We start from the raw sequence: 26,769 nt of genomic DNA, 5'->3' as shown, positions 1-26,769 counted from the left end.
CTCCACTGTCCACCTTTTCTCTACGGAGAGACAAAGCATATTTATTCACACTGTCATACTAATTCTTAAATGATTTACGTCTATTTCTGGACTCTCTATATGGTTCTATTGATCAAATTGTCTTTTCACGTGATAGCTTCCCCCGGAATTTACTATTTTAATTGCTGTAGCTTTTTTTTTAAATTTAATTTATTTATTTTTGGCTGCGTTGGGTTTTTGTTGCTGCATGCAGGCTTTTTCCAGTTGCGGTGAGCGGGGGCTACTCTTCATTGCGGGTGCGTGGGCTTCTCATTGCGGTGGCTTCTCTTGTTGTGGAGCACGGGCTATAGGCGCGCAGCCTTCAGTAGTTGCGGTGCATGGGCTCAGTTGCTCCGCGGCATGTGGGATCTTCCCGGACCAGGGCTCGAACCCGTGTCCCCTGCATTGGCAGGCGGATTCTTAACCACTGCACCACCAGGGAAGCCCTAATTGCTGTAGCTTTTTATGTTTTAGTATCTGGTGGAGATATTACCCAGATACTCATTAACTTTTTCAGAATTTTCATGGATGCTCTTTTTAAAAAAATTGAGATATAATTCAGATACCATAAAGTTCACCCTTTTAAAATGCACAGTTCATTGGCTTTTTCAGTATATTCACAAGATTTTGCAACCATCAGCACAGTCTCAGTGCAGAATATTTTCATCATCCTGAAAGGAATCCTTGTACCGATTAGCAGTCACTCTCCATTCCGCCCTCACGCTTGCTCTTGGCAACCAGTAATCTGCTTTCTCCCTCTATGGATTTGCCCATTCTGGACATTTCATATAAATAGAATCATACAAGGCATGGTCTTTTGTGACTGGCTTCTTTCACTTAGCATAATGCTTTCAAGGTTCATCCATATTGAAACACACATCAGAATCTCATTCCTTTTTCTGGCCCAGTATTATTCCATTGTATGGATATACCACCTTGCCTTGTTTAAACCACCTTGTTTATCTTTCGATCAACTGATGAACATTTGGATTGTTCTCACTTTTTGGCTATTATGAATCTAGTCTTTTTTTTTTTTAACATCTTTATTGGAGTATAATTGCTTTACAATGGTGTGGTAGTTTCTGCTGTATAACAAAGTGAATCAGCTATATGCACACGTATATCCCCATATCCCCTCCCTCTTGCATCTCCCTCCCACCCTCCCTATCCCACCCCTCTAGGTGGTCACAAAGCACCGAGCTGATCTCCCTGTGCCATGCAGCTGCTTCCCACTAGCTATCTATTTTACATCTGGTAGTGTATATATGTCAATGCTACTCTCTTACTTCGTCCCAGCTTACCCTTCCCCCCTCCCTGTGGCCTCAAGTCCATTCTCTACATCTGTGTCTTTATTCCTGTCCTGCCCCTAGGTTCATCAGAACCTTTTTTTTCTTTTTTTAGGTTCCATATATATGTGTTAGCATACAGTATTTGTTTTTCTCTTTCTGACTTACTTCACTCTGTATGACAGACTCTAGGTCCATCCACCTCACTACAAATAACTCAATTTTGTTTCTTTTTATGGTTGAGTAATATTCCATTGTATATATGTGCCACATCTTCTTTATCCATTCATCTGTCGATGGACACTTAGGCTGCTTCCATGTCCTGGCTATTGTAAATAGTGCTGCAGTGAACATTGTGGTACATGTCTCTTTTTGAATTATGGTTTTCTCAGGGTATATGCCCAGTAGTGGGATTGCTGGGTCGTATGGTAGTTCTATTTTTAGTTTTTTAAGGAACCTCCATACTGTTCTCCATAGTGGCTGTATCAATTTACATTCCCATCAACAGTGCAAGACGGTTCCCTTTTCTCCACACCCTCTCCAGCATTTACTGTTTGTAGATTTTTTAATGACTAGCCTCTCATTTCTATCTTTTTAACTACTTAGGTGAATTGGGCTATGCTCTAATAACCATCCTAAGGATGTGGTTTTATTGCCTCAGAGTAGGAGTGGTCTTAAGAAGTTGTTAGTCTTGATAGGGCTAATGAATATTTTTAAAAAATAACCATTGTTAATGACATAACATGAATAGTTTGATGGGCATTTTCCAGGTTGTAAATGCCCGTTCATAAACCCACCAAGCCAACGACACGTGAGTTCAGGGAACTAACTACTTGGGGGGGGGGTGATTTGTAGATTTCAGCATCCATAAAAATCACCTGAAGCACTTGTTAAAAATCATAGTTAATGGCCCCACTCCAGAGTTTGTAATTCAGATGGTCTTTGAACCATAACGTGAACCGTCCAGATCCCAGGGTATGTTTTCACCTCAGCTGCCTGCATGGAGTCCATTAGAATTACAGTCGAAATCAGGCACTTCAAAAGAAATCCTACAGAAGTGCTCTGGAGAAGATTGTATGTGGCAACAACTTCTGAACATGCTTCTGCTAACATCTCTAGCATATCGTGTAACTCAGAACGAGGGCTCCTCACACAGGTATGAAAACATTTGAGAAGGGTTGTAGACCTCCACAGTTATCCATCCTCATCCTGGAGGGATTGGCCTCCTGTCTGGTCCAGAACTTAAGTCTCCTTTTGGCCATTCACAGGTGAGTGATGCCTTTGTGCCCTAATCACACGGGGATGGTGAGCTATTCTCGCATCATCCGCAAACACCTCCATCCAAGTGCTTAATTGTGTGTTAATTGACAGTGCGGGACATTGTAACCCTCCTGCCCTACATGTTTGTCCTTTTTCCCTTTAGGCCAGGGAAGGCCGGACCACCATAGTGATAGCACACCGATTGTCTACAATCCGAAATGCAGATGTCATTGCTGGGTTTGAGGATGGAGTCATTGTGGAGCAAGGAAGCCACAAAGAACTAATGAAGAAGGAAGGGGTGTACTTCAGGCTTGTTAACATGCAGGTATCTGCCTCCTGGGAAGTTTTTCTGCTGTTTTCTCCTCAATATAGTATTCTTTATTTTATTTATTAAAATATCACGTAGCTAATGCCATGTTGAGAAATAAGAAGTTTTCAGGAAGATGCCTAAAATATACATCTGAGACTTTAATTCAGAGTCGTTGAAAGAATCTCTAAAGAGAAAGGTGAGGTGGGAGGAAAATAAAGGAAAATGCCGAAAACATTTTGAACTTATTCTTTAGGACAGAGGTTCTTAATTGCCTGGGGAATGAACTTCTTGAGCAACTTTGCAAAATAAATAACCTAAAAATATGTTATTCTGTAAACATGATTCTTATATTTGTAAAAGTATATACATTTGCTTTGATATAACTGTAACTAGTATGTACATAATTTTGTTCTTTTTTCTTCACATTTCAGATGCACATCATCCAGATTCTATCATTTTAATGGGTCCTCAGCATCTTTTCACATGTTCCTTGGCTGTTTGTATATTTTCCTCCGTGAAAGTGTCTGTTCCTGTATTAGGCTGTTTTCTGTTGAGTTGTTCATGATATTCTTACTGATTTATAAGAACACTGTGCATAAAAAGGAAATACACATTTCTCTTGCATGTATTGGAAGTATTTTTCCTGCTTTGTTCTTTCAACTTCACTTTGTTGTTTGTTTGGCTGCCATAAAAAAAGCTTTAAAATTGTATGTAATTAGATTATCATTTCTCCTCTCCATGTCTTCAGGATTTGGGGTTGTTCGTAGGATAGTCACCCATATTTCCTTTCAACAGTTATTGTTTTATTTTTTACGATTGAATATTTGAGGCAGCTGAAGTATATCCAGGTGTAGGAAATAAGGGCTATTGGTTTCAAATATATACTTTTTATCAACTGGTGAAAAGTGGCCATCTTGGCTTTGGAGCTCAGTGACCTCAGCTCCCAGTAAATGAGGGCTTTAGGTGAGGCACAGAAAAGTATGTTATGAGATAGAGAGAGGGATTATGCATTTGGTCATAGAAGAAGTCTAAAATCAGAATGGGCTTATTGGAAGAACTGTCTATTGAGATAGCATGGACAAGATGACAAAAGGAGAAAAAGATAAGGAAAGGATTGATGAGAAGTGGTTCAGTTTGACTTGCCATGTGCTAGAATTTGGGGGAGCCAGGCTTGAGCATGTGGTGGGGAGCTGTGGAAGACTGTTGAGCTGGGGTGTGATTTGAGCAGGACTGCCCTTCAGGAAAGTGACTCTGATAGCAGTGTGGGAGTGGATGGAAGTGAGGATGTAGGGACCAGTTACAAGACTAAGTCTCTAAGCTAGGTTGTTTTTTTGTTTTTTAATAAATCTATTTTTTTTTTGGCTGCGTTGGGTCTTTGTTGCGGTGCGCGGGCTTCTCATTGCGGTGGCTTCTCTTGTTGCAGAGCACGAGCTCTAGGCACACAGGCTCCGTAGTTGTGGCTCACGGGCTCTAGAGTGCAGGCTCAGTAGTTGTGGCGCGTGGGCTTAGCTGTTCCGCGGCATGTGGGATCTTCCCGGACTAGGGATCGAACCTGTGTCCCCTGCATTGGCAGGTGGATTCTTAACCACTGCGCCACCAGGGAAGTCCCGCTAGGTTGGCTTTTGTTGGGAGATGGTATGAAACCGTTCCAGTGGGAAACAAGGAAGTCCACCAAGCAGAGTGTACCTGCAATGGGGTTCAAGGCACAAGGGCAATATTCTGTCAGGTGCTGAAAGCACAACTGGAAAGTAGGATCAGATTAGATCCAGAGCTCAAGATAGACAGCCTCTGTGGGTACAGTAAGGCACTAGCCAGATAATTGGGTTTGGGGACAGGACTTGAAGGGAAAAAGACAATACCACAAGAACTGAGGTCCTGGACAGACCATTAAGATGTGGGCTCAGACGTGGCGGAAGCAAACAGAGAACAAGGTCAGACTCCAGGAAGGTCGGGTTGATATTCCCTCATCTAGCATTGAGCTAAAGGTCCTTAAATTATCCCTCTCCCTGACCCTTTAAGGAGAGAGTTGATCCCAAAGTGGGCAATGAGGCTGAACCTGCAGGACTGTTCCCCTGGCCTGAGGTGTGGATGAATCTTTGCAGGATTCTGAGGAAGAAAGATGATGGTACTCAGCCAGATTAACAGCCTCCCTTGGGCAGTGACCAGCTTTTCCTTGTTTGTAAAAATGAGCCCTTGGTAATGTTTCTGTTTATTCTTCTGCACTGTGGTGGTCTCTAAGTTGTTCTCTGGATCCTGGTGTATTGAAGAAATTCCCAGTTACCTGCTGGATAACGAAAACTTTGCCTTTTAATTTTTAGGGAATATTTTTATACTCCAGGTTTCATAGTGTTCAAACTGAATTTAACCTTTCTGTCCTTTGTAACCTCTTTTACTTCCATGTGTTGATATACTTCTTGACACTCTGCAGCTAACTTTGACTGAGAAGCTGTGACGGAATCTGAAAGTCTTGACACGTGATATTCAAATGGCTGTATGGTTCTAAACTTGGAGGTTACATCCATCTGGACACAGACACACACACACAGTTCAATGTTTTGTTCTTCTTATAGACATTAGGAGGCCAGATCCGGTCGGAAGAATTTAAAGTTGCACTAACGGATGAAACACCTGCCATGGGTTTGGCTCATCCCACCGTTAGGAGTTCTTTTCATAAGAGCCTGAGGAATTCACGAAAGTATCAGAATGCCTTTGATGTGGAAACCATTGAACTTGTAAGCTGTTTTTCACTGAAATCGTTAGTTGTTTGGTTTTGCTGTTGAAATTCTTAGTCTTGCGAGTATATTGCAGGCACAGAGGATGCCTGCCATGAGCCATACTCTTCTTAAAAAAAGGAAAAACATCAAATTTTAAATGTGTTTGTCAAAAATTGAAATCAATTCCAATTAAAATTGGATTTCCAATGAAAAAAGATCCAAAAACATAGTCTTTGTGCTTAGATGCTTGAAATTAAAACTAGATATTCCGCTTACTTTTGAGGTCCAGAGATAAATAAGGCTGGTCTAAAGTAAGAGGCCCTGATATTTGCATGCTCTATTAGGTAGGATTACGTTTGATTTCTATGCTAGGACACTCAGATTAATATCACTTTAAGAAAAATAAGAGGTTTTATTTCTCTTTCACATAAAAAAAAAATCTTAAAGGTGAGAAACCCAGGGCTAGAAGGGTGACTCCACCATGGTTACCATGGATTCAGGTTCCTTTCATATTTATCCTCACTATCCTGGCATGTAGCTTCCATTCTCAGTGATGTAAAATGGCTCCTGAAGCTCCAGCCATCACATCTGTGTTCCAAGCAGCAAGAAGAAACAAAGATTTTCCATAAGTCCAATACAGTACTTTTATTTATATGTCACTGGCCGTAACTTAATCACATGGCGCTACTTAGCTACAAGGAAGGGTAGATAACTGAGTATTTTTGCTATGCATTGCTACTCTGAATAAGATTGGAATTCTCTTACTAAGAAAAAGGGGAGAATAACCAGAAATAGCCAAAGTGTACATTCTTTAACGTTTCTCACCTGAAGACTTGGGATGTTATTAATTCAAGTTAACAGAAGCCTTTATAATATTGATAGAAATCAATCCATTCCAAGAAAAGATATTTTATGATTTTAAGAAATGGTTTGAGAATACCTTTTGATGTTATTTATTGATAAAAGCTGAGTTTATTTTTACTTTTGTGTTGGCCTGAAGACACTAATCCTACCGAGAATTCACTGCATCTGTTTTTCTCTGCCCACAATGTTATTTACTGCAGAGATTACGAGGGCTCTCTCAGAGGTCTCAATCTTGGTGTATTTATGGAAAGAGAATAACAGTTGAATTATTGTGGAGCTGCATTATCATACGTAAGATAAACAATTTCCCCCTTTTTGGCTGTGGAAGTATTTACTTCTCATTTCCTCATTTATCTGGGCAGTTATGCTGCTAAATCTTGAGAGTCTGGTATTTTAGAGGAGCACTTCTCTTGGAGAAATGCACAGAGAAGAGTGGGAGTCAGAAAATGCCACATCAACAAGACTGTCCTAAGTGCCATCATAGAGAGATAAACGATGTGCCCAAGGAGCGGGGGAAATTAAGTCTGATTAGAAGGGCCTGGAAGACCTGCTGGCATGTGAAGAGCAGCCTCAGTTCGTTTAACAGACTGGAGACCAGGGCTAAAAGATAATGTTAACTAGGGAGGAAAAAAACACCCTAAAACACAGAGAAAATGGGTGGCTTGAAAGAAGACGGCTGAATAGAAACTATTCCCATGTTCTCTTTTTCATAGAGACGCAAACATGACCTATTTAAACAACTGTAAGGCTATGGGATTCCATAGGCACCTTTTGTATCTAGTTTACTGTTAAACCACCTCTGTAGTCAGAATATTCTCCTTTATGTGACCTAAATCCTTCATGCTTGACCGGACACTTGAGTTCAGCATTTGCTGAGAACCTGATGTGTGCCAGGCATTGGGCTATTTGTAGGGATATAAAGACATAGTCTTCACCTTAAAAAAAAAACAAACAAGCAGAGTCATGTAAACAAACGGGGTGGGGGGATCACAAAACAAGCTAAGCTATGAAATAGAAGAAGTCCGCAGAGGGAACAGTGGTGAAAGAAAAGGGGAGTAGTTACTTTAGTTTTGTGTGTTGGGAACACGTCACAGAAAAGGCAGTGCTGGGCAGGGTTCCGGGGTGAGGAGACCAGGCCCAGGTCCTCAGGTTAATCATGGCGCCTTGTGTTGGTGAGGCCACTTACCCATCTATTCACGGGTCTTGTCTCATGTGACCCCAACATCATGCCGGAGTTGAATTGGACTTGAATTCTAGGGCATTTTGTGCCCAGTTCCTGCTTCCGCTCACTCTGCTGAGGCTGGAATAGAGATGGGCTGGTCACACCATGAAGATTGCCTCTTGGGTGAAGGACAGCTTATGCTGTGTAGTCAATGGACATACTTAACATTTGATAACATCCTGTCCAACCCTCTAGTGATTTGCTGTAGCCTGGTCATTCTCTGCATCTAGTCTGCAAGTTCCTTGAGGGTGATGCCAGGCCTTCTCTATGTCCATAAACTCCAGTGGCTGTAGTGTTGTCACCTTTTTGTCCTGATATGTATGTGTTCTAGGATGAAACTGTGCCACCGGTGTCTTTTATGAAGATCCTGAAACTGAATAAAACAGAATGGCCCTACTTTGTGGTGGGAACTCTGTGTGCTGTTGCCAACGGGGCGCTTCAGCCGGCCTTCTCGGTCATCTTCTCAGAGATTATAGAGGTGAGTCTGAAAACACCACTGGACAGCTTGAATGAAATCACTTCACCATTACATCAGTTCTCATGCCAACCTGGTCCATTTGGCAGTAAAGCAGCCTCAAATTAAACTAAGCCCAAGGTTTTAATTCCCTTTTGAGGAAAGCTGTTTGAGGCAAAAGAAAAAATAGGCAAGTTATGCTATCAATGAAATTAGAAACTGTAAAATCCCTGAAGAAGGCATTCTGATTCACTCTCTTCATTTGGATGAACTGGTGTCAGGCAATGGTCCCCATCCCGTTTGTGGAGAGGAGATGCATGTCTCACTGGATGGCTGGGTGGCGGGGAAGGGGAAGAGTTCAAGTCTCAAGTGTTCAAGAGGCCAGGCTCTGGGGACAGACCAGCCTCACCACTTAATCGCTGTGCAAATTGGGCAAATGCTTTCCCTTGCTGTACCTCAGTTTCTTCATCTGCAAAATAAACCTACCTCCTAGGATGGCTGAGGATTAAGAGATGATTTAGGTAACTATTTAAGAGTGTCTGCCTCGAAGTAAGTATTCAAAAAGTTGCTACATCATTGTTTAGCAATTGTAGCAATGTTCAGCATTGTTTAGCAATTGCTACATCATTGTTTAGCCATCCTTACAAGGCTTGGGGAGGCTGAGAAGGAAAAGCTACACCATCCAGGTGTTAAATTCATTGGGGGATATTTATCAGAAGTGATCAGAAATATCTAAGGCTCCATAAAATCCAACATTTATATTTTATAACCTTAGTCAATCTCTAATGTTATTGGAGAGACTTTTTTGTTAAAGATGAATTATTCTGCATCACATTACCACTTTATTATGCTTCTTTTTTCAGCTTTTTTTCTATCTTTATTTTTTGAGCTTCATATAATGTATTATCCTTCAAAGTTTTATTTTATTTTATTTCTTAATTAATTTTTATTGGAGTATAGTTGCTAAGAGTTTATTATGCTTGTGACTTTGAACATTGGTTTAAGACCACAAGCTAAAAAATAAATCAGGAAGAACCCTCCAACTGTTCTTACATTACAAAACAAGGCAATCCCTGGCTCTCCTGCAATTCAAGAGCTTGTGTGGATTGTATTTATATTTGGAGGCATCTCCTTTGTGTCAAATGCTGATCTTGGAGGTCAAGCAGGAAACAAAATAAACTAAGTCCTGCCCTCAAACAGTTTACCTTCTATTGGGACAGACACAGAACGCAGCCAAAAAGCAAATACGTAATGTGTCACAGCATAGCAAGCATTTTAAAAGCAGGGTCTGGCAGTACAGGGGCTGGAGCTGGAGGTGCTGTTTCATGCGGGTGGGTCAGGAGAGGCCTGTCGGGGCAGAGGCCCCGTGGAGTGGAGGCTGGCGGGCAGGGAGGAGTTCAGGCAGAGGGAACAGCAAATGCAGAGGAAGAGGCACAAACACGACGATGTGCAGCCACACACAGTCCGCAGGCAGTGTTTCAACCCACGTTAATAACCGCAAACAGTAAGTCCGCTACATGCGAACTTTCCACTTGTGAACGCGCGCGCCAGCCCCTGTGTGCCAGCTGTTGTACCATACTACTGTACTTTTCAAGGTACTGTACTGTAAGATTGAGACTGTTTTATTTTTCGTGTTTGTTTTTTATGTACGTATTATTTGTGTGAGAAGTATTATAAACCTATTACAGTACAGCACTCTTGATATATACCCGATTGTGTTAGTGGGGTACCTAGGCTAACTTTGTTGGACTTACGAACAAATTGGACTTACAAGCGCGCTCTCAGAACGGAACTCGTATTGTATTCCTCCGATTCATAGAGACAGGCTCCCAAATGGCTGGGTGGAGGGTCATGGGAGTTACTGGTTAATGAGTACAGAATTTCAGTTGTGGATGATGAAAGAATTCTGCAGATGGATGGCAGTGGAGTTGGCACAACACTGTCAGTACACTTAATGCCACTGCCTAGTATACTTAAAATCTACCGTTAGCCATTTTTATGTTACGTATATTTTACCGCAGTTAAAAAAACACGTACTCAGAACCTAGTTTTTAAAATGTGATGCTCAAGCCATTGTTTATGGGAGGAATAAACAAAGATCATGTAATCCAAGTGGGTGTTTTAAATGTTCTTTTGTAGATTTTTGGACCAGGGGACGATGAAGTGAAGCAGCAGAAATGCAACATGTTCTCATTGCTCTTTTTAGGTCTGGGAATTATTTCTTTTTTTACTTTCTTCCTTCAGGTAGGTACCTATGATTTGATCTTCTCATCGAGTCTATATTCAGTTAGAGCATATAGATTAATTACCTATTAATTAGATTTTTGTTAATTATCTGTTAATATAGATTAATTATTGATTAATCAAAATCCGATAAAAGAACCAGGTGATCAAAACCTTAGCTTGGATTTGGAACTTCCAAATCTTAGACTGAAATGAATTGTAGACACAGTTGGCACAAGGCTCTTTGAGAGGGCAGTGTCCTCAGCAGGGGGAATTGTGACTTCCCTGTGTGCTAAATTACGTCATGTTACAGGTTGGCCCTCAGCAAAGGTTCATTACCAAGGACAAAAGAGACTTGAATTCACAGGACAACATAAGTCCCAGTTAAACTCCACTAGTCATAAATTGGAAAAAAAATCAGTACAATAGCATTCTCTCTTTTTTTTTTTAATAAATTTATTTATTTTATTTTTTGGCTGCATTGGGTCTTCGTTGCTGTGCACGGGCTTTCTCTAGTTGTGGCGAGCGGGGGCTGCTCTTCGTGTGGTGCACGAGCTTCTCATTGCAGTGGCTTCTCTTGTTGTGGAGCATGGGCTCTAGGCGCGCGGGCTTCAGTAGTTGTGGCTCGCGGGCTTCAGTAGTTGTGGCGCATGGGCTTAGCTGCTCTGCGGTGTGTGAGATCTTCCCGGACCAGGGATCGAACCCGTGTCCTCTGCATTGGCAGGCGGATTCTTAACCACTGCGCCACCAGGGAAGCCCAGCATTCTCTTTTTTTACTCTTCATATAGTATCAAGTGACTTCTCTGATATTTTCTTCCTTAATTGATGAACTGTTTGAAAGAATGCACATTATATTGCATTTAGGAACTGCAGACCCGGACAAAATGAACTAGTAAACTTTGCTCTGGTTGTACCTGTCTACCTAGACTTCTACCAAATTTCTTTTGTCTCTTTAACTCAGTGCCTTTCCAGTACACACAGGCCTTTCTAGTACAATCCATTAAGGCCACAGAATATTTCCTAGTCATGCCCAGTGTGCTTCTCTTTGATTATTGTTGAGCCGGTGGTAAAAGTAAGCCTAGCTTTTTATTTAGAAATCAGAGCCTTGCTCGTAGCAACTCGATGTCCAGTGCAGTCGCAAGCCCTGGTGTGTTAGGGAGTAGAGCATACATACGCTGCACCAGCAGTGGGCTGATGGACGGAACTACGGAGCCCTCACGGGCCTCGAGCAATCTGCCAGCAAAGGCGGGAGGAGACCAGGGCAGTCTAGGCCTGGACCCCTGGGGCAGACTCACCCTGAGCACTGACCACCGATCCTCTTGGTTTAGTGAAGACCTTGGATGCATCCTCCCCAGAGAGCAGCCCACGTGCCCACCCCAACACTCCGCGTGGCTGGAGGTTCACACCCATGCCGGCGCCTGGGAAGCAAACCCAGCTGTGGACATCTGGGCTGGTCTCCAGTTTGAACAGGATATAATTAGAAAGAGGGAAAGTGTCTGGCAAGGATGCTGGGGGAGACGGAGTAGCCTAATTGTTCGCTAATCTGAGAGCAGGTGGAGCTGTGACGGGGAAGCAGCAAACTCACCTGGAGCTTGATACTCCAGACATCCTCCCTCCCTCCCTACACTACAGGAGCCAAAACGCATCCCTGCATGGAATTTTGTTACTTCTGTTGGAGACTGATTTGCTTAAAGCATTAGGAACACACTGAACATTGTAATTAAATACAGTATTCTTCTCACTGAGAGGTTCCTTGAGAGTTTTGAAAAGGAAGTCTATTTAGAATGCTTCAGAAGCCAGAACTGGATACTTCTAAGGATTTCGGTCTTAGGATTCTATGGTATACCAATGATTTAGAAGTATATGAATTTAAAAAAATTTTTTATGGAAGTATAGTTGATTTACAATGTGTTAATTTCTGCTGTACAGCAAAGTGATTCAGTTATACATATATAAACATTCTTTTTTTAATATTCTTTTCCATTATGGTTTATCATAGGATACTGAATATAGTTCTCTGTGCTGTACAGTAGGTCCTTGCTGTTTATCCATTCCATATATAATAGCTTACATCTAGCAGTACATGAACTTTAAGTTGGGACTTTGAATTAGTATCTGGTCATAGACTTTGTCATTTGAATAGTTGATTCATAAATAAATGTTATAGAAATCCACGCGAATACACCCACTTGTGTCAGAACGCTTGTGATCATCAAAAGGGACAAAAGCCTTTCTTCTCGCCCAGGGCTTCACATTTGGGAAGGCTGGCGAGATCCTCACCACAAGGCTTCGGTCCATGGCTTTTAAAGCAATGCTGAGACAGGTAGGTGTGTTCCTTTCGAGCCTCTTCCTGTTCTGGCTGGCGTGCTGCCCTGCATGTTGTGTGTCCCAGGTGTTCATGCAAGGACTGCTCTGGGCCCTGCTAATGGTCCTGGTCCAAAGACCTCTCAGGGTTTTCGTGGGAGTAGGCTTAATTTAGGTAACTTTTGGGGCTTACTTTGCAACTGTCTCTATCCATGTGGATACTCTCATTTCAAGGACCTGTATCTGTTTTCTGGATTCTACGCAGGCCCTGGTGAGTCACTTGAGACTCCAGGATGCCTTTCAGCAAAGGAAAGGGTGGTTGGCAGTGTTCCTGTCCCACGACTGACCATACTAACTATAGGTTTTACCAAATGTTGGTAATTGAGTTTGTTAGAGCTCTGCTTTCACATTAATTCACTTGTTAATTCACTCAGTCATTACCCACTAGGTACCAGACCGTGTGCTAGTAGCTGGGCCTATAAAATGCGTTATCTGCCCTCTTGGGAAGGTCACAGCCTAGTGCAGGACATGTGGGAAAATGTGCAAACATGAATTCTCTATTTTTATAGAGAAGGCTTAAGAGAGGGCCAGAATATTGTCCAACCGATTGGCAGGAATTGATTACATTCCTGTTCACAAAAGGGCACAGAGCAGGTATCATATTTTGTGCAAGTCTGAATTTGCAGACCTCTTTCAGTGTCTTTTAAACTGTTGCTATGGAGGAAAAATTACTTTATATGAAGCTTAAAGATGCCGTGGATGAGTGGCTTATAATTAAAATCATATCTAAGATAGACTCTTTTAATCCTTGCTTCAAACAAAACAAAACAAAAACGTGGTGAGAAACCAGGGCTGATGATCTCATGCCCAGGATTTGCAAGAAAGAGCCGTGTCCAGCACAACTCCTTTGTGAGAGACACCACCCCATCAGGATACTACGGGAGTATCCGTAGTACAAGTTGTGAGGACTGGGGGATGGACCCACGTGCACCCACAGGCTCGGGGGAAGCGGGCAGCGAGCACAGCTGCAATCTGGATAAGCCCCGCCCCCCGTCAGCGTGCCTTCCCGGCACAGCAGAGCCGGAGGCAGGTGGGGATGGGGCTTACGTCCTGGTGGGGCTCTGAGGTGTACGCTCAAGGCAGGGACTAGAGCTCCCCACTGCATGGGAGGTCTCCCCTCAACTCCGACGCCCAAGTGAAGTGTGGATATGTCCTCGGCATTGCATGTTTGGGATGGTTCATCTGATTTTCTCTGCTTGTTTTAATTTGGAATGAATTTAAAGGTGTATTTTGTGCCATAGGACATGAGCTGGTTTGATGATCATAAAAACAGTACTGGTGTGCTTTCTACGAGACTTGCGATGGATGCCTCCCAAGTCCAAGGGGTAGGTAGACTGCACTCTACTACTGTTTTTCTTTAACATGGTTTGGAATAAACATATGGCATAGCTGCAACCTTTAAGCTGCCTTCAGCTGCAAATAACAGAAAAGTCAAACTGGCCTAAACAATAAAGAGGAAGGTTAGACTTCAGGGTTGGTGGATCCACTGGCTCACAGGTGGCCCGAAGGATTCAGGTGCCTTCTGTCTGTTGGCTCTGAGTGGCTTTCAGTCCTCAGGGTTGGCTTCATCCTGTGGCTTGTTCCCTCGTGGCCACAGGGCGGCTGCCAGGAGCAACCATAGCTACAAGCTTCCTTGTTTCCCATCCAGCGAAAGAGAGCGCACACCTAAGCCTCGACTGCCAAACAAACACCCTTCCCTTACATCTAATTAAGACTGATTTGGGTCACATGCCCAACCCTAACTAATACCTGGCCCAGGGAGTGCCGCTGTCTTCCTGGCTTCCCTCCCCAGCTCTGGAGCTCAGGTCTGTTACCTCGGAACTCACTGCTTCTGCATAGCGCAGGAGAGCAGCAAGTCCCCTGCGGTGTCCCTGTGGGAGCCCTCGTTTTCTGACTGGTGCAAACAGGACTGCATCTTTATGCATGCTTTACGGGGGGATGGTCTCTTCGGATCTGTACCCTTGGTAACAGATGGTCTCTTGGGGCTCGTGAATCTCCCTCTTACACATTTGAAGCGAACAGGCTTTAAAATGACCAGAGTGCCCGTGGTGTGTTTCCTCTTTGAATGTTGCCTTCATGAAAAAGTGTGCACCCCACAGCCTCTCCCCAAAGCAGAGCAGCTGATGACTTGCTTCTGCAGTACTGAATCCGTATGGGCAGGAGAGGGAGGAGAGTTGAAAGGCACGAAGAAAAACCTGCAGAGCCTCCCAAGTTACCCACAGGTGTCTTGGGCTTATTGTAACAAAAGGGAGCAAATGTTAGTACAGGCACAGATCCCTCTCTCGTGGTTCTGACCGGGAAGCTGAAGGCTGCAGCTCATGGATTTGCAACTTAAAACACAGCTGCCTCTCTTCTTTTGCTCTTCCAGGCCACTGGGACCAGGTTGGCTTTAATTGCACAGAACACAGCTAACCTTGGAACTGGTATTATCATATCATTTGTCTACGGTTGGCAATTAACCCTTTTGATGTTATCGGTTGTTCCAATTATTGCTGTATCAGGAATTGTTGAAATGAAACTGCTGGCTGGAAATGCCAAAAGAGATAAAAAAGAACTGGAAACTGTTGGAAAGGTGGGTCCAATACGGCTTCAGTTGGTATAAGTATGGTTTTTAGAGATGGGTTTTATTTGATTGATTTATTACAACACGCATGTTTTAATAATGTTAGTACTCCCTACAACTAATAATGGTCAACGCTGTGCATGAAATATTTTACTGTGTCAATGCCTAGAACTTGAAAATGGGATAATTAATGTAAAGCTTTTATCCTATAGAAGGTGTTATATTCAGAAAATTTCTGAATTTGCAAAGTTCATTTTACCTTTTACTTTGTATACCGATGCCATTATTAGGACAGAAGTTACCCCTGCTTTACAGATGAAGAGTCCTTAAGGCAGAGAATTGTAAGTGTATTGTTCAAAGTAGGACATTTGCCAGTACTTAAAAGACAGTCCTGTTCTTCTTGGCTGTGATTTCTATAGTTAATTAAGCTAGGCAGCCACCAGAGGACAGTAATGCTCTGATTTCTGGTTCTAATTATAATGGCGATTGGGCACACACTTAACTTTGTGCCAATTATTGTTCTAAGTATTTATATGCACCAACTCATCCTCACAATAATCCTATAAGGCAAATACTAATGTTACACCAATTTTACAAATGTGGAACCTGAGAATGAAACAAGTTAAAGGCATGGCTGGGTTTCAAGTCCGGGTCTAATTTCAAAGTTCTTTACTATATTACCTCTTCATATGGGTTTAAATGTGTCTAAATCTCCATATAAACATTTTATTTACACGTACATGTATTTAAATGTTTAAATGTAGATAACAGCCGGGAATTTTTTTTACCCTTATTTATGTAAATATTATACTATATTGAAACATTAGGAGGTGAAGCAGACAGTGTATATAAATTGTGATAGAGTTTCTCTAGCACAACACTTGCAAAGCCCTTTCACAGACAATACTGCATAGGCCTTAATACATTTATGGTTACACAGGGTGGGCCAGATAGTATGTCTCGCTCATGGGTTAGAAAGCAGTTAGCATGATTCCCACACTTAAGCTCTGGGGTATCCAGAGTCCCTGAAGATCCTCTTGGCTGCTGGGTGTGGGTACTTTAGGGCAGTGGTACCCAACCTTTTTGGCACCGGGGACTGCTTTTGTGGAAGACACTTTTTCCACGGAGAGGGATTGTGGGGGGGCGGTAGTTCAGGCGGTAATGCGAGAGATGGGGAGAGGCAGATGAAGCTTCGCTCCGCTTTCCTGCCACTCACCTCCTGCTGTGCGGCCCAGTTCCTAACAGGCCATGGACCAGTACCGGTCCGCGGCCCGGGGGTTGGGGACCCCTGCTTTAGGGCATCATTTCCTTGATTTCTGTTTGTCACAACTAACTACTGAAAAAACACCTTGTAGTGTTCGTTTCCTTTCTCCTCCTGAACCCTACCGCTTTTCACATTTCCGAAGGGAAATTGTCAGTAGGTAGAATGAAGATCAATTTTTCTTAGACTAGTCACATGAGTCTAGTTAAGATAACAGAATCTTAATTCTATTAAAAATGGCTAATGACACTGAAAGTTGCCAGAGTTTTGGCAGGAGTAGGGCAGTTAGAATGGAGCAGCTTGGCAAACAAAACACCACCTTGGACCATCCGTCCTGGCCTTGCGGCTGCTCAGTATATCATACTGGAGAAGACCCCCCACTTCACTGGTCTTCACTTTCCACTTCTGTAACGTGAGAAATTGTACCAGATGGTGTCCCAGGTTCCTTTCAGCTAATACATTGTCGTTCCAGGGATCAGAGAATGAATAACTCAGACTGATCAGTCTGAAATATTTTTAGTAACTACTTTAACCTGATAAGGGTTTGTTTTTTTTTTAATGAGAGATTGGAAATGTTAAAAGTTAATTATCAGCCAGTTCAATCATAGTTCAATTCTGTTTACTCAGTCAACTCCTGATTAATCCAAAATGAGGGTTAGAAAGGTCTTGGATACCACCCTCCCCCCCCCCCCCAACATCACTGTTTTTTCAACAACAACAAAAAAGTTCTCATTGACCTGGGTGCAGATTAATCATGGTTCAAGAACATGGGGATTTGGGATAACTTCCCATTTTCATTTTCCGGAAAAGGCTTAGTAATGAGGGTGTGATTGCTGGGCTGGGGGGAGGGGAGGGAGGCTGCATAATCACCCTCTTGACTCCGGCCCTGCCTGATGACTCAGATTAGGGGCCTGCTGAACCAGAATTAACCCTCAAAGCACTTAACCCGTGATCAAAAAATCAAGAGTTGACTGTAAAGTCCTAACAACGAGTTTCTCCTTGTGTAAATGACAAAGCAGGGGAAGCAGAAGAGCATAATGGGTTAAGAACATGGACTTGGCATCAGATAGCCTTACAGGGATCCTGTCCCGCCTGCTTATTAACTCTAGAGTCTTAGGCAAGTCACTGTGCCTCGGCTCCTCACCTGTGCAAACGGGAAGAAGAACATGGACCTCATAGTGCTGTCAAATGAGGTAACACCTGGCACAGAGTAAAAGCCAGTAAGTACTCTCTAGTCTGGCTACAATTACTGTTAGATGTTTCATTTATAATAAAGATAGGGGGCTTTCCTGGTGGCACAGTGGTTAAGAATCCACCTGCCGGGCTTCCCTGGTGGCGCAGTGGTTAAGAATCCGCCTGCCAATGCAGGGGACACGGGTTCGAGCCCTGGTCTGGGAAGATCCCACATGCCGCGGAGCAACTGGGCCCGTGAGCCACAATTACTGAGCCTGCGCGTCTGGAGCCTGTGCTCCGCAACAAGAGAGGCCGCGATAGTGAGAGGCCCGCGCACCGCGATGAAGAGTGGCCCCTGCTTGCCACAACTAGAGAAAGCCCTCGTACAGAAACGAAGACACAACACAGCCATAAATAAATAAATAAGTAAGAATCCACCTGCCAATGCAGGGGACATGGGTTCGAGCCCTGGTCCCGGAAGATCCCACATGCCTCAGAGCAACTAAGGCCGTGCACCACAACTACTGAGCCTGCGTTCTAGAGCCATGAGCCACAAATAGTGAGCCCGCGTGTCACAACTACTGAAGCCCACGTGCCTAGAGCCCGTGCTCTGCAACAAGAGAAGCCACCGCAATGAGAGGCCAGCGCACCACAACAGAGAGTAGCCACCGCTCGCTGCAACTAGAGAAAACCTGCGCACAGCAACGAAGACCTAATGCAGCCAAAAATAAAGTAAAATAAATTTAAAAAATAATAATAAAAAATAAAGATAGGGACTTCCCTGGTGGTCCAGTGGGTAAGACTCCACCCTCCTAATGCAGGGGGCCCAGGTTCGATCCCTGATCAGGGAACTAGATCCAGCATGCATGCTGCAACTAAAGATCCCAACGAAGATCCCGTGCGCCACAACTAAAACCTGGCGCAGCCAAAAATAAATAAATAAATATTTTAAAATATATACAATAAAGATATAAGGCTATTCAGCTTAAGGTATTAAATATCTTGCTTTCATCTGGTTAAAAAGCTGAGAACTGGGATAAAAGTCTCCAAGCTGATAAGATTTCATTTTGGGTTTTTGTCTTATGCTCCTTGTGCCAATAGTTTAGATGAATCAATTGCCAAACTGTGATTTAGACTAAATAGCCACATCACAGACAATTAACATTAGTCAGGGGTGATTTGGCTGTCACAAAACTGCTCTGGCTGGTTTGGGTAAAAGGGGTTTGATGTAAGGACACACGGAAGTGTGGGGAGTACACATGGCTTGTGGCAACTGCAATGTCCCCAGCAGCTCCTCTCTTAGAGCCATAAGCGCACTGTCTCAGAGTCTGTCCACACGTTTGTTCTGTTCCTCGGTCGCTGAATATTCAGACCAGCTTCCTACACATACCCTGGTGACCTTAACCTCTGAATCTGCAGGCGCCTCCCAGGACACACAGTTGCCTCTAAGTCCAGGAAACTGAATCCGAAAGGCCTAAATGTGTCAGGTGTCTGTCCCCGGTTTCATCAGGAATTTAAGGCAGGGTCCTGATGTTTACAACTGGGATGTTCTCAAATGTGGAAATGATTGGCACCTTCAGTAGGCCCATAGAAATCAGCCTGATTCTCTCTTCTAAGCTACTACCCTATGAAGAAAGCAAAGCCACAAAGGGGTTTGACTAGGGGTTTGACTAAAGCCAGTCAAGTAACTGCCTGGTGGCAGGGCTAGGAATAGAATCAGGCTTCTGGCGCCTGGGCCACCATTCTTGCCCTAAGCTGGTCTGTCTCCCACCATAGGGCATAGGAAGACTTGCCACCAGATTTAGCACAACCAGAGGTGCTTTTAAGATTGCCAGTTTGGGGCTTCCCTGGTGGCACAGTGGTTAAGAATCAGCCTGCCAATTCAGGGGACATGGGTTCGAGCCCTAGTCTGGGAAGATCCCACATGCCGCGAAGCAACTAAGCCCATGTGCCACAACTACTGAGCCTGTGCTCTAGAGCCCGCGAGCCACAACTACTGAGCCCGTGTGCCACAACTACTGAAGCCCGCATGCCTAGAGCCCACGCTCCGCAGCAAGAGAAGCCACTGCAATGAAAAGCCTGCGCACTGCAAAGAAGAGTAGCCCCCGCTCGCCACAACTAGAGAAAAGCCTGCGTGCAGCAACAAAGACCGAACACAGCCATAAATAAATAATTTAAAAAAAAAAAAAAGATTGCCAGTTTTTTCATGGAGCTTGTCTTGAAGAACATATTATGCCTTTGCTTTCCAAATTTTAAAGGAATTGAAAACCTGTCAACATAACCTTCGGGGTTCTTTTGACAGAACCCTAAGGCTTATATATATATTTTTATTATTTCAGAAGTAAAAGCCCCACTTCTAATCATGATCTGTTCTACATTACAGATTGCAACAGAGGCAATAGAAAATATTAGGACAGTTGTGTCCTTGACCCAGGAAAAAAAATTTGAATCAATGTATGTTGAAAACTTGTATGGAGCTTACAGGTAATGAGCGTATGATTGTTATTAAGAGCGTAGTGTTTTCCTAGGCTGAATTATTGATTCCAATTTTTGTTCCTGCTGCAAACAATGATATGATTGTAAGGATGACATTTTTTTCAATAATTATCTCAGTGAAAATAAGTAACTTTTGGATGCAGCTGGACCACAGGATTGGATTTTTACATCTCTTATAAAAAAACAGTAAGATTGGGTCTCTAAGAGCTAAAAGGTACAGAGGGCCACACAAGTATTTGTTCACCACTGCAGGCGACATAAACAACCCATGTGGTGATTCAGGATGAACATTCTTTTAGGGAATTGCTCAAACCTTTGTTTTCTTTGCATTGTGTAGACTGAACCAAAGATGAGATTTGTTGTTGGGTTAAAGTGTTTCCTTTGTTCTCTGGGTGAGGACCAGATCTGTCCTACTCTGAAAACAAAGACACAGAGCCTATTTCATTGGTTTATACTTGAGCAATTCGACAAACCTCCAGCACCTGTTTGCCACTTGTTTCCAACCAGGGCCTGTCCTTATAAATGAATATGTTTTAACACTAACAAAATTGAACACAATTTGAATCACAACTTTGTAGACTACAACAATGGTTTCGAACACTTACATATTTGAACAGGGATAATTGAATTTCTCAGTGTATCCACCTTCCTAGTTATGTATATATACTTCATGCAGCTATTACATTTTTCTGGTCATTTGATGTCTGACATGTATCTGTCAGTAGCATTGTAAATTGTTCAGTAACATTAAGTATTGTAACACCATGCTCACAGCACAGAAGTTAAACTATCCAGATCAGTAATACTTTAAATTTTTCCTCTTGCCAAGTGCCTGCCTTCTAATCTGAAAGTAAATAAATTAATGTTCTTCTGGAGGATTTAGAATAATAAAGTAAAATAAAGTAGCTAAACTAATAGAGGATAGCAAGAGGTCTAATTAGAAATGGTTCAAAACAAATTGTGTTGGGGATGGTGGGATCTAGCTCCGGGAAGGACTTCTGATGTGTGTCTAGATAAACCTCGGTGACCCTACTTTTCTGAATCTGAAATGTGAACTTTGATATGAGAGACTATAACTCATCACAGAAGACAAGATAATAATATTAAACAACTGAATTTAGACAATTCAAACTTTAGTCCTAACTTTGACATCCTTTATGTTTGATAACAACAATCATGTTTGAGTTCCCAGATATTCCTGTGTAATAATAACAGCAACTATCATTTGAGCAACCACTATGAGCTAGGTACTGCGCTAGACATTTGTATTGTCTATTTAGATCTCAAAACAATTTTGTATCATACTGGTTATCCGCCTCTTACAAGTCAGAAAACTGATGCGTACGGAGGTTAAGTCACTTTAATTGTAACTGGGGGCAGAATTTAAACACAGGTTGACTAGACTTAGAAGCTGTGCTCTTTGTACAAACCAGTGCTAAGAGAGGTTGAAGATAATGGTTACAGATATACTGATTTGCTTTTCAGGAATTCTGTGCGGAAAGCACACATCTATGGAATTACTTTTAGTATTTCACAAGCATTTATGTATTTTTCCCATGCCGGTTGTTTTCGGTTTGGTGCCTATCTCATTGTGAATGGACATATGCACTTCAGAGATGTTATTATGTAAGTACCTTTTAATTTATTGAGATTATTCCATAATAACGTTTCAATAGGTCTATGCAAAGGTTTGGAGTAGAGCGAAAAACTAACTTGTTTTATGATTAAGTCAGAGAGTTGAATCTACCCCAGAAATCAAATGTTGTCGGTACTACAAGGACAGTTTCATTATGCGAGTGGACTAAAATCAACCAAGCTCATGAAAATGATCATAAACCAGAATTTCAGTAATACATAGAAGGACAGGAGGACAGCAAATGTTCTCAATGCAGAGATAAATCATAATTAGAAGACTGCTGGTGACCATGGACCCAAAACAGAGGTTATAATAGCTTACTATTTAAGGGCAACCAAAGATGGCCTTGACAGTGGGATGGGAACGCTTGACTGAAGTCTGGTAAACACTCTGTTCCCTAACCAGCCCTGGGATGACCCTGCCAACTGTTGCCTCTTAGCCTTTCCTATTTTCTTGGTTTCCAAGGCTAACCAATGGTCTTTCAAACTATGCTAAATACGTTCAATTAGGTTGCAGTCTAGTCTTGCCAAAGGGAAGCCATTCTTTTAAGATCACTGTGGCGTATTTCTGCTCTGATGGGATGATTTTTAAAAAGTAGCAAACAACTGAAAAACCCAGGGTCAAGACGGACAGAGTGAAAGTGTTTAAAAGCTGTACTTTTGTTTTCATCCAAAATTAAAATAACCATGCAAAAAGAATATATATCTTTGCATCAGTCAGGATCCCAGCAGGGAACAAATGGCCCCGCAGATGGGGTAATGGAGGACAGTTTGCTAAAGGGTCTGTTTATAAAGGTGTGAGAAGTATTAAGGTCAGCAGTGCCCGGCTAGGCACCACTAAGACCTTACTTAAGCCTAAAGGGCAAGAGGAGGGAACGATTTTCAGAAGCCAGCGCAGGGGCCTTCTGTGGTCTTTGGTGGAAGGACCCCAACACCACAACTCTCCGACAGGAAAGAGACCAACACAACAAACGGCCTGGTCCCACTCCTCCAGCCTCCTTCCCTGCTGTGCTATTCCTTGCCAAACCCCATCAGGAGCCAGAGGACCAGAAAAGCTTTCGATGCAGACCCTGAAGGTCAGCCTGTCAGGCATAGAGGAGGATGGTATAAGATAGAGATGGGAGAGTAGAAAGTGGTTTTGGAGGGACAGATGGAAATAGCCAGCTGGGAATTACCACTTGGAGACACTCATTGTCTAGAAAAATACCAATGAAAAAATTGGCCCTGCTTTTAAAAACTGTTTTTATCATTAAAATGTTAAATTCTGGATAATTGGAAGATAGCTTTTAAAATCTTTCATACTAAAGCTGCATTACAGGCTGTACAGGAAAGCTAGGCAGCTAGCTACATGTGAGTTGTTCATCACTCTTCTAAAATTTGATTTTTGATAATTAACCTCATCAAATATTTAAGGGAGAGCCTTACTCTACCCACCATCTCCCCCACCCCCCGTGTACTTAAAATACATTTTAATACCTTAGATTTACACTTTGCTGCACAGCAGTAATTAATACAGCATTGTAAATCAACTATACTTCAATTTAAAAAAAAAAGAATTAAAAAAAGAATGCATTAAATTACAAACCAAAACAAGGAGCCAAATGCCCTGACACCCGATCCAGAATTATTTATCTGGTCTGTATCAGGGATACAGAAGCAAAGCAGAAAATATTCAGTGCATGTAATTTATTTGATTTAACTTTTTCAAACTTGTGGAACTTTGGTCTCTCTTATTTGAGTGTAGCTCAAAGAGACCAAAAAAAAAAAAAAAAAAAAATACAGTTTCCCCCCAAAATCTTAGATTTAGAAGTTTGGGGGAAATTTTTTTAAGTTCTCTATTATTAGAGATTTTCCTACCCTCCCCTCTGTCTAGGGAGCTCTGGTGCCAGAAGTAAACAGCTTTGTGGAGGCGTAAATCTCAGAATCTTCAGTTCCCCCTAGAAGTGATAATCCATAGCCTTTCTTTTAATTGGAGAATAGACCGTTAGCTTAATTGTTTCTTCAGGGTCATAGCCATAGTTATTTTACTTGTAACAGCAAAGCTATTTGTAGTAAAGGCTTATTTTGCCCAGTAAGAATTCTTTAACCACAGTGACGATGATTATTGTTTGTGCGGGGCTGCAGAAGAAACCCCACTCTGGAGATCAGGGCTGTAGAGTCAGGAGGAAACCTCACTCCTTGTCTGGTACTGATCAAGTCCCTTCAGCCCCCAGAGCTTCAGTTCCCTCGAGTCTAAACGGGGTATGTGGCTTGTTACTAGAATTACCCGAGATCACAGCTCAAGATTCTGTTAGCAGATAACTTCCTGAGAGAGGAGAGCTTTACAAAGTGACATGAAATCTAGGAAATGAGAAGCTCCTAAAGGAAGCCAGAAGGCAGTAGAAAAAAGGAAACCCTCAGGCAGCCGGTGCTGCCTCCCCTCCCGGTGTCCTTTGGTCCTGGAATTTTCTAGTGATGTGTGGGGGAGGGGGGAGGGGGATGAGTAAGGGTGTGAAAACATCAGTACTGGCCAGCAGTATGTCTTTGGGCTTTGAGACATCTCGGGGCTACATTATATACATTAATGTTTAAACTTCCTCTGCTCCCATCTAGGGTGTTTTCAGCGATTGTGTTGGGCGCCGTGGCTCTAGGACACGCGAGTTCCTTTGCTCCAGACTATGCTAAAGCCAAGCTGTCTGCAGCGCACTTATTCAATCTGTTTGAAAGACAACCTTTGATTGACAGCCACAGTGAGGAAGGCCTGAGGCCTGTGAGTTCTCTGCTGTCTGATCAGCACTTGGTTAATTTTTTCCTAAAGGTTTGCTGTCTGCTAGATCATGTCGACCGAAAAAAAAAGGCACAATGTGAGAGTTGTGAGTTAAGTTTTATTTGGGGCAAAATGAGGACTGCAGCCCGGGAGACAGCATCTCAGAGAGCTCGGAGAAACTGCTCCTAAGAGGGAGGCGGGGGAAGGTCAGAGTTCCATAGGATTTTAGTGAAGGGGGCACGTGCAGTCAAGCATGCATTTTGGCAGAGCCTTGCTACTGGTCACAAGGAGCAGATGCCCCCATTAACGATTGTAGTGCTTTTCTAGGTATGAGAAGATGCAAGAAATTGGGTTCATAAAATTTTCTCCTGAAAATATCTAACTATCTGAAGGCCTGTTCTGCCAGTTTTTCCCAGAGCACAGAGTGCCTCATTCCTGATCTTCGCCCTGAACTCCTTTCAGGGTGTGTTGAAGGCTGGTGGCTGCCGCAGTCTGTGACTTTGTCCTTGTAGAGGCAGATGGCAAGTGGCAATTTTTAGTTGGCAGTCGTAACCACAGGATAAATTTGTAGTGATTACACTGACATTCACTTCACTGGCTTTGTGATAGTTACAAGGCTAATAATATTTGGCCAACTTTCCTGGCATTTTCAAATTTCATAGGGGGTTGCAAGGATGAGCACGTCAAAAGTAAAGAACCCCAAATCCAGATGTAGTAGAACTGAATAATTTCCACGAAAATTGTGAGTCATTTCTGCATGGAAGGTATGTGCCTGTAGCTCTGTGTGTAACTGCATTAGCAATTTGGCTTTCATCACATGTTGTCGTCACAGCGTTACGACTGGTGAGAAGGCCACTTTATTCAGAGTAGGAGGACTAGTCCTTTACTATCCCCAAACTTAGATGTCAGTGTTCTTTGTGTTCCTTGCATAACACAAGCCGCTGCACGTTTTAATGCAGGCGAAGCAGCGTGGGTAAAGCGATGGGGACTTAACACAACCGTTTTGGAACTTCACCAGGTATTTCCTGTTCTGAGAAAAAAGCTGTGCCCAGTGAGGGAGATAAAGAGGCCACCAGGGCTGCAGGCAAGGGCTGTCCACTGAGACGGCATGTAGAAACTGCTCTAAATCCCCAAGCCTCTGAGCCTTGGGCCATTGACTTGGCTCCAGCCGCAAAATCATCATTTGGGAAAACTAAATATTTGTCTTCAATGAACCAGAAATTTTGAGTTTAGTTAACAACTCTGTAATATGACTGTCTTTAACCTGTACCCCTGGCTCCCATCTTCATTTTATATAACAACTTGCTACCAATACTAACTGGTGCCAGTACCTGTACTGAATATGAATTGTATGTTTCTCTGCTATAGTGTTTGGTAAAGCTTCCTTGAAATTATACTTTTTTTTTTTTTAATTTATTTTTGGCTGCATTGGGTCCTCATTGCTGCACGTGGGCTTTCTCTAGTTGCAGTGAACGGGAGCTATTCTTCGTTGCGGTGTGCGGGCTTCTCATTGCGGTGGCTTCTCTTGTTGCGGAGCACGGGCTCTAGGTGCATGGGCTTCATTAGTTGTGGCTCACGGGCTCAGTAGTTGTGGCGCATGGGCGCAGTAGCTCCCCGGCATGTGGGATCTTCCCGGACCAGGGCTTGAACCCGTGTCCCCTGCATTGGCAGGAGGATTCTTAACCACTGCGCCACCAGGGAAGCCCTTGAAATTATACTTTTTATTCCAATCATTATCAGACCAATTACAATAGCAACATAAAAATGCCTATTTTTTAGGATAAGTTTGAAGGAAATGTGACACTTAATGAAGTCGTGTTCAACTATCCCACGCGGCCAAACGTGCCCGTGCTTCAGGGGCTGAGCCTCGAGGTGAAGAAGGGCCAGACGCTGGCCCTGGTGGGCAGCAGCGGCTGTGGGAAAAGCACGGTGGTCCAGCTCCTGGAGCGGTTCTACGACCCCTTGGCTGGAACAGTGGTGAGCGCACTTTCTTAAATTAGTAACTTGATTTGAGGCAATATTTCAAGTGGCTAAACCAATATTCCCATAACGGAAAAAACTGGACAAGACCTATAATCCTAACTGATACGATGACCACATTCTATAAACCCCAAGGTGGCACCCATAGTCAGACAAATATGTGGGGACAATAGGGTAGAACATCAGGAATTGAGTGTCGT

General features: G+C 43.0%; 2 protein-coding genes across 4 annotated transcripts in view; one reads left to right on the top strand and one right to left on the bottom strand.

Moving 5' to 3' along the window:
• Window positions 1-26,769, top strand: part of ABCB4 (ATP binding cassette subfamily B member 4) — a 97,374-nt gene that overhangs the window by 49,784 nt on the left and 20,821 nt on the right. For all 3 annotated transcript variants that reach the window (XM_082472472.1, XM_082472470.1, XM_082472471.1), the window contains 11 exons: window positions 2,728-2,889; window positions 5,445-5,606; window positions 8,006-8,152; window positions 10,268-10,372; window positions 12,597-12,674; window positions 13,957-14,040; window positions 15,084-15,287; window positions 20,096-20,196; window positions 21,694-21,834; window positions 24,436-24,592; window positions 26,369-26,566. In XM_082472472.1, coding sequence (XP_082328598.1) covers window positions 2,728-2,889; window positions 5,445-5,606; window positions 8,006-8,152; window positions 10,268-10,372; window positions 12,597-12,674; window positions 13,957-14,040; window positions 15,084-15,287; window positions 20,096-20,196; window positions 21,694-21,834; window positions 24,436-24,592; window positions 26,369-26,566 — 1,539 coding nt within the window. The remainder of the gene's footprint in view (window positions 1-2,727; window positions 2,890-5,444; window positions 5,607-8,005; window positions 8,153-10,267; window positions 10,373-12,596; window positions 12,675-13,956; window positions 14,041-15,083; window positions 15,288-20,095; window positions 20,197-21,693; window positions 21,835-24,435; window positions 24,593-26,368; window positions 26,567-26,769) is intronic.
• The window catches only part of CROT (carnitine O-octanoyltransferase), a 104,288-nt gene continuing 88,291 nt past the window's right edge, over window positions 10,773-26,769 (bottom strand). Inside the window, exon 18 of the mRNA XM_082472500.1 lies at window positions 10,773-11,181. Coding sequence (XP_082328626.1) covers window positions 11,142-11,181 — 40 coding nt within the window. The 3' untranslated portion in view covers window positions 10,773-11,141. The remainder of the gene's footprint in view (window positions 11,182-26,769) is intronic.

This window comes from Balaenoptera physalus (assembly GCF_965194825.1).
Source record: "Balaenoptera physalus genome assembly, chromosome: 8".
NCBI classification, from domain to species: domain Eukaryota; kingdom Metazoa; phylum Chordata; class Mammalia; order Artiodactyla; family Balaenopteridae; genus Balaenoptera; species Balaenoptera physalus.
This window is presented reverse-complemented; position numbering and strand designations above follow the sequence as displayed.